Source organism: Dendroctonus ponderosae, unplaced genomic scaffold, assembly GCF_020466585.1.
Source record: "Dendroctonus ponderosae isolate FM_Combo_2020 unplaced genomic scaffold, Dpon_F_20191213v2 Dpon_F_20191213_10, whole genome shotgun sequence".
NCBI lineage: Eukaryota > Metazoa > Arthropoda > Insecta > Coleoptera > Curculionidae > Dendroctonus > Dendroctonus ponderosae.
The window spans coordinates 414,930-421,363 of NW_026017111.1; the positions used below are offsets into that span (position 1 = coordinate 414,930).

The window sequence follows — 6,434 nt, forward strand, 5'->3', positions numbered from 1 at the left end:
GTCTACAAATTTTTCGTTTACCCCCCGTTTCTCCATGTCATTTATTATTTTCTAATTGATTGAATATGTAACTTCTGGTATTGCCTCAAAATAAAAATAATCATTAGTGCCCTCTTCTTTTTACCTTAATGCCTTTATACATTTTTTAATGATTTACGTTTCAACATACCAGAAACTAGACACACAATCAATAAAAAAACAAAGATTTCATATTCGTGCAGGAATGGAACTAAGCGCTGCGTGCCCGATTTGCCTGCTCCTCTGCAAGCAGTGAGAGTATTTGCAATGGCAAAAAACGACCTTTCAGCCCCAGATCGGGAGAAAATGGAAAAGAAAAGGTCCCCACCCTATGTTTGGGCCAAACAGCCCATAAAACTCACCTATTGCTGCTGGAGCCTCCGCTGGAACCCGGTTGGTCGCCACTCACGTGGCCGACCGTTCCAAAGCCCAAGAACGCCTTAATGAAGTTCAGAATGCCCAGCAGCGGCGTCAGAAGACTCCAAACAAACCCGGACACGCCCCCTACACCTTGATTGGTTGAAACCACGCCCCCACTCAAAGGCAGCACCAGAATGACTGCATTGGGAGTCAGCTGCAGTTCAGCCAAGGTCTGCGATTGGTCGCTTTCAGAGAACTGCCTCCTAAATCGCAAGAGTATTCGAATTCAGAATATCGTTCTGCGCTAGTTTATTCGCAGTTCACCTGGGGAATGTGGTCGATAGTGTGAACTTTTTGGAAGCAAGATTGAAATTCGCCTTGACGAAATTGAGTACCGAGAGCAGTTTGTCGCTGCTGGGGAAATCCTGGGTTTTAGAGGAACCATCCGGGAGTTTGAACTGCAGTCGGGCAGTGTTGGAGTTGGCTCGGCTTGTTGAAGGGCCAGCCACAGGCTGGGAAAAGTGTTGATTGGTTAAAAAGCATCGAAAAACTTTTGCGACTGTATACCTGCGAAGCCTCCGACAGAGTGGGAGTGGAAGCTGCTGGAGGCTTAAACTTTGCGACCCTTTCCGCCTTGTCCTGCTCGATTTGCGCCCGAACGCGGTCCCGTGCCTCCTTCTCTTCACGCTTTTCCTTTTCCCTCTCCTCCTTCAGCTGCTTCAGCTCCTGGTCCTCTTGCCATTTTTTCATTTTCTGCGCCTCCTGCCCCGTCCTGCGACGCTCCAACTCGCGCTGCCGCTCCTCCTAGGCAAACCGTTAAAACCCGCGCGGACCACACTTGCTCTTTGCTACCTCTTGCTCCTTTTTCTCTTTCTCCAGCCTTTTGGCTTCTAGCAGTTTCTTTGCCCGCTCGATTTTCTCTTCCGCAGCCAGACGATCACCTTCCGAGGTGGGATCGTCGGATGGTGGGTCGCGCTTGATCGTGCAAACCCCATTTTCGCACACCACATTGCGAGCACTTGCCGTCTGTTCGTTGCTGATTAAGTCGGCTGTAGCTGCAGGCATTATTTTGTGTATTTTTGCTGCAATTCATTTAATTGGTACAAACCGACACTTGTGCTGGTAGACGCGCTGATTCCTGCCAAGCGCAGCACCTCCGCGATGTCTGTGGATAAACTAGTGGCATCGGGGGCTTCAGTGACGATTTTTAAAGGCTTGCCACCCTTTTCGATGAAGTATATTGACGGCACTGGGGTCTGCTGAACTGTGAAGCTGTTGTTAAGGAAGTTTTTGCGGCCAGTTAATTGAAGCAATAGTGACTTAACAACCAATCGATGTATGAAAAAAGATGCTTAAGGGGCTCTGGTAGGCTAAAGGCAGGCGAAGTAAAGGATACATAGTTCGATGAACTGCTCATGTGAACGTGACTCAGCTTTGATTTTGATCGCTATAAATGTGTCGCTGTTGAGTTCAGCTACGGCGTCGGACTCGATAAGGGCGGTTAATTGCTGGGACTTTGCGTCCTCCCCTAGATAAAGGAAAATGTTGCTAGGAACTGGGGCTTAGCAGGAAATCCTGGCCTACCTTCTATATAGACCACGAACACTCCGCCCTTCAATTTAAGGGTGTTTATGCCTTCGCTTATGCCGCTGAACCACCGCATTATTCAACAAAATAGTGGCGAATTAATTAATTTTGTTAATAATAAAGTGACGTAGCGATAAATCGGAAAATTACCATCTATGTCAACAGGGAGCAATATAACCTCAAACGGGCCCACTGTTGCCAGACATTCCCCATTATTGAAACACTCAATTCTAAATATCTCTTTTCCATTGCCAAGCGGTTACTTGAACTGCTCAATTGCTCACCCATTTTAATTCCTGAAGCTACTTTTTCTACAGTTTTCCCTGTTCATTGGATAATTTGAATCAAAGTGGCAACGTAACATTAGGCCATGTATGATTAATTTCCCCAACCTAACTACAGATAAAGACAAGTGACTAACCACAGACTACATACTATTGACTAACCCAAGATAACCTCAAATAGTTCTAGTCTACTGTTGACAAACGTGGGTTTCAGTTTTCTTTGCCGTTTTTTGGATATTTGCGCGTAAAATGTCCGATGAACCTCAGGAGAAGCGAAAGAACCGAAAGCGCAAGAAGAGTTTTCTGAAAAATGCCCGAAAGTACGCGAAACGGGGGCACTTTGGCCGGGGCTCCCAAATCGACGAGGACACTTACCAGTACTTTCTGCGTGTGATGGAGACGTTCAAGCAGGAGGCCTTAGATGAAGAAGAAAAAGGTAAGTTCGCACCTCACATGTAAAGCACTCTAAAACATTGGTTTGTCCCATTTCAGCCATCCTGGTTGAACAAGTGCTTCAGCAGACAATTGACAAAGAACTGGACTTTGCTTGTAACCAAGTGGGGTGTCGAGTGCTGGAAACTGTTCTGCCCTTCGCTCAGGACTCAGCATTGGAGAGGTTCATGGAGGAGCTTGGAAATGACATGCGCCCCCTCTGCTCCGATAGGTTTGCTGGTTTCGTCCTGCAAGCTTTGGTTGCAATTTCCGCCAAAAAGTCCCTGGATTCGAGCACCGACCCAGATAAACGGCTCTACTATAGAAAGTTCTTGCAAAAAGTCAGCAATTTCTTGTCGAACAACATGGAAGACTTCGTGTGGGATGGCATAGGAAATCACATACTACGGACGTGTTTGTGTAGTTTAGTGCAGATTCCCGATGAAAAAAAGGAGCAGACAAAGCGGCCTAATATCAAGGATGTTAAGGGCGAAGATGTGAAGAAGGAAGAAGTGGTGGTGCCGGAGGATTATCGGGCCATAGTGAAACAAATTGGCGAGAGGTTGATTGTGTGGCCGCAGTTTGAGGAAATGTGCCATTCAGAGCTCACCGCTGGATTGTTCCAAGTGCTGCTCAAAGCCCTCAAGAAGGCTGACTCTAAACTAATGAAGAGCTACCTGCAAAAGTTACTAACAGAAATATTCCTCAAAAATCAGAGCGGCGAGGAAGCGAAACTACCTCAAGGATTCCTGTCTTCTAGCATGCTGGTGCTGCTGGAAACCGCGCTGCAAGTGGCTGAAAAGAAGATGTTCAACCAAATGTGCGAACAGCTCTTTACAGGAAGAATGCTTCAGCTGGCCTCACTTAGAAGCACAAACTTTGCTGTCCAGAAAGTGATTGCTCAGTGCTCCAACAAGACTCAGGTAATGGAAGCGAACTTTCCCGTCTGAACACTTGTTTTCAAATTTTATTGCTTTTCAGTTCGATCCTTTGTTTGACGAATTGGCCGACCATTTTCTAGAAATAATCGAAAAAGACAATCCAGCTGTTCTGCTGGCTGTTTGCGAAGCCTGCAAGCGACTGTCGACCAAACAGGGCACTTTCGTGCGGGTAAGTGAAGAATGGCAATCTACCAGCGCTCAAGACCAAAGACTCCTTTTATTTTTTAGAACATGATGAAAAGCCTCAACTGCTTGGAGCCGGAGGACCGGCAGCAACATTTTATTCTTTGCATGTGCCGGCTGGCCCCATACGACCCGAAGAGCCCTAAAGCAGGCCTGCTGAAGGAAAAGCTGAGCCTTCAAGGGACGCTTATGCTGCAGCTGATGCTGGAATTTAACAAGCCCATCGCCTTAGTTAACAGCCTGCTCAACATGGACGCTCAGGTGCTGAAAGAGCTTTTCTCGCACTCGATGGGTAGCCATATAGTCGATTCTTATACGAAAAGCGCTTTCATCGGGGAGAGAAGCCGCGAGAAGCTGGTTTGGAAAATGAAGGTTTGCATTTCAATTTACGCAACTTTATCAAGTGTAGTAATTTGGGCGTTTGCATGCAGGATACTTATCAAGAACTAGCAGTTTCCAAGTACGGCTCCCGGGCGTTTGAGGCCATCTGGAACGTAGCCAATATTAAAGGGAAGCTTCAAATCATGCAGGAATTATTGCACAAGGAGCAGCTGTGGTGCAATTCGCAGTTCGGGAAAATTATCGCCAGCAAGGTGAATCTGGCCCTCTTCAAACGAAACAAGGAGACCTGGAAATCTGCCATTGAAGTGAAACCCGAAGAAGCTTAAGGTTAATACATTTTTGTGTTTAGTTTGTCTTTTTCTTGAACCTTTACCATATGCCAAGAGGTTCATTCTGTGGCAAAAAATCCTGACTTCCTTTATGGAATAATACATATATGAATAAATTCAAAGTTTAGGTACTAGCGCATAAATACTGGCCTCCATCCTCAACTTCTGACTTCCCGCTGCTCGCATTGGCCTCCACTGTTTCCTCAAGCTCTTCACTTGAGCGCTGGCTGGACTCCGCTTTTCTTATCTTGTGCTCGCAGTGAAGCTGCTCGATTATTTCCTTCTTGGTTTTGGGAAATTTAATCTGAGTCAAATCCATTGAATGAGTTTGTTTTCTTTGGGGATTGAAGATGAGTTGGCTAGTTACCTACTTGGGACTGTCTTTCAAAGAGCGTGGGCTGCTGGTTCACCCTGCCAAGCATCAGCTCCATCCTCAGCCTGTGTTCTTCGTTTCGCAGCCTTTCTTCGTCCCTCCTGAGCTGCAGCCTGCAGCTGGCGCATGTTAGCGAACTTGAGGATTGATCTATTCAGAGCCTACCTCACGGACAGGTCTTCTTCGTGGCTGTAAGCCAACGTCTGCCACACCGGTTTTTTCCTCATCAACTTTTCTCGCCAGCGCGCCTCCTCCTTCAGCTTGGCCTCCTCCAGCCTCCTGGTCATCTCCATTTCCATGCGCTTCTTGGCTGACTGGATGCGCAACACTGCAGCCAAGTTGGAGCGGTTGATCGAAGACATGTCCCACGAAGAAGCCGTTCTTGTGTCCGAGTTGGATGCTGAAGAGATTCTCGAGTATCCCTTCCTGCCCTGCATGCGGATTTTGAGGTGCTTGCGACAGTGGGAATTATCAAACTTACCTTTTTGGTGCTCTTCAGCTTGAAGGGCCTGGGGCTGGTTGAAATGAACTCATTTTTCAGTTCCTCCAGTTCTCTTTCGTACTTATCGTGGTAGGCCTACGGCGGTTTTCCAAAAATTATTGCTTTGTATCCACCCCCGTAACTCGCTGGGAGGTTCGGGTGTGGAAGGTTTACATAGCGAACGGCTACGATGATGCCCGATTCCCAAGGAAACGCACACAATACGAGGGGGCAGCGAAAACTTAATTGTGATCATACCTTGAAGTTGGGAACTTTTCTGGTCTTTTTGGTTGATTGAGTGCTGTTGTCCGGAGTTTCGAGGTCTCGGTATGATCTGGGACAGACATCGATTTTCGGCCGAGATTTCTCGCGTTTAGCCATCGAAGGCGGTAAAGACGCATGCTTCAACATCTCCTCAGCCCGGATCTTCTTCTGCAAAGCTCTGAAGCGCTGGTTGAAACGACGGCAGCCAAACGCGGCTTTAACCCACCTGTAAAACTCATCTTCGTGCATTTTCTTGTAGATGTAGTTGCTGAAGAGGTTCCTCGGAATGGGTTTTGCTTTGAATTTTTTCGCTTTGACTGGAAGCTCATCGTTGTAGACGCAGGGAAGCGATTTGGAGAACTTCCTGGTCAATTCCTGCATTTCTTCGTCGCGTCTGGTGAACGAAAAGGGCCTCATCTGGGCCTGCAAGTCGGCCTTTCTCTTCTGCTTCAATTGCTCACTTCTGAAACAAAATAAAAACATTAATGCGTTGGCGAGGTAAAAATTTTGAACATCGTTTATTTCATTACGTTTCGGCGAGACAACAGCGCCATCATCAGATTTAAAATTTACACAAGCTCATGATTGGTAAAAATCAACGTTCTTTTAGGTCTTTGCCTTCTTGAAACCGTAAATTTGTGTTTCGAGAGACATTACGTTTCGGCGAGACAACAGCGCCATCATCAGATTTAAAATTTACACAAACTCATGATTGGTAAAACCGTAAAAAATTACCGTAAATTTGTCTTTCGAGAGACAAATTTAAGGTTTCAAGAAGGCAAAGACCTAAAAGAACGTTGATTTTTACCAATCATGAGTTTGTGTAAATTTTAAATCTGA

At 46.3% G+C, this 6,434-nt stretch overlaps 3 protein-coding genes across 4 annotated transcripts in view; 1 reads left to right on the forward strand and 2 right to left on the reverse strand.

Annotated features, from left to right (window-relative positions):
* The window catches only part of LOC109537228 (UBX domain-containing protein 4), a 4,242-nt gene extending 2,092 nt beyond the window's left edge, over window positions 1-2,150 (reverse strand). The window contains exons 1-7 of the mRNA XM_019903849.2: window positions 1,963-2,150; window positions 1,775-1,906; window positions 1,487-1,642; window positions 1,231-1,433; window positions 946-1,182; window positions 703-890; window positions 381-641 (exon numbers count right to left, since the gene is read on the reverse strand). Coding sequence (XP_019759408.2) covers window positions 381-641; window positions 703-890; window positions 946-1,182; window positions 1,231-1,433; window positions 1,487-1,642; window positions 1,775-1,906; window positions 1,963-2,041 — 1,256 coding nt within the window. The 5' untranslated portion in view covers window positions 2,042-2,150. The remainder of the gene's footprint in view (window positions 1-380; window positions 642-702; window positions 891-945; window positions 1,183-1,230; window positions 1,434-1,486; window positions 1,643-1,774; window positions 1,907-1,962) is intronic.
* Window positions 2,151-2,346: 196 nt separating this feature from the next.
* On the forward strand, window positions 2,347-4,495 carry LOC109537227 (nucleolar protein 9). Its single transcript, XM_019903847.2, has 5 exons — window positions 2,347-2,685; window positions 2,742-3,604; window positions 3,663-3,791; window positions 3,851-4,177; window positions 4,237-4,495. The coding sequence occupies exons 1-5, from the start codon at window positions 2,499-2,501 to the stop codon at window positions 4,471-4,473; spliced, it is 1,743 nt and encodes a 580-aa protein (XP_019759406.2). The 5' UTR covers window positions 2,347-2,498; the 3' UTR covers window positions 4,474-4,495.
* LOC109537226 (protein FAM161A) overlaps window positions 4,470-6,434 on the reverse strand; it is a 3,908-nt gene continuing 1,943 nt past the window's right edge. The window contains exons 5-10 of one of the 2 annotated variants that reach the window (XM_019903844.2): window positions 5,821-6,057; window positions 5,589-5,772; window positions 5,331-5,426; window positions 5,015-5,280; window positions 4,848-4,962; window positions 4,470-4,780 (exon numbers count right to left, since the gene is read on the reverse strand). In XM_019903844.2, the coding sequence (XP_019759403.2) occupies window positions 4,601-4,780; window positions 4,848-4,962; window positions 5,015-5,280; window positions 5,331-5,426; window positions 5,589-5,772; window positions 5,821-6,057 (1,078 nt within the window). In that variant the 3' untranslated portion in view covers window positions 4,470-4,600. Of the gene's footprint in view, window positions 4,781-4,843; window positions 4,963-5,014; window positions 5,281-5,330; window positions 5,427-5,588; window positions 5,773-5,820; window positions 6,058-6,434 lie in introns of both variants that reach the window. The other variant, XM_019903845.2, reaches the window with a different exon arrangement.

What these genes read in the sequence shown, in the direction of transcription:
- LOC109537227 (XM_019903847.2), top strand. Translation starts at nt 2,499, where the DNA reads ATGTCCGATGAACCTCAGGAGAAGCGAAAGAACCGAAAGCGCAAGAAG. An exon ending in CTTAGATGAAGAAGAAAAAG is followed by an intron (nt 2,686 to 2,741) that starts GTAAGTTCGCAC and finishes GTCCCATTTCAG; the next exon opens with CCATCCTGGTTGAACAAGTG. An exon ending in AACAGGGCACTTTCGTGCGG is followed by an intron (nt 3,792 to 3,850) that starts GTAAGTGAAGAA and finishes TTTATTTTTTAG; the next exon opens with AACATGATGAAAAGCCTCAA.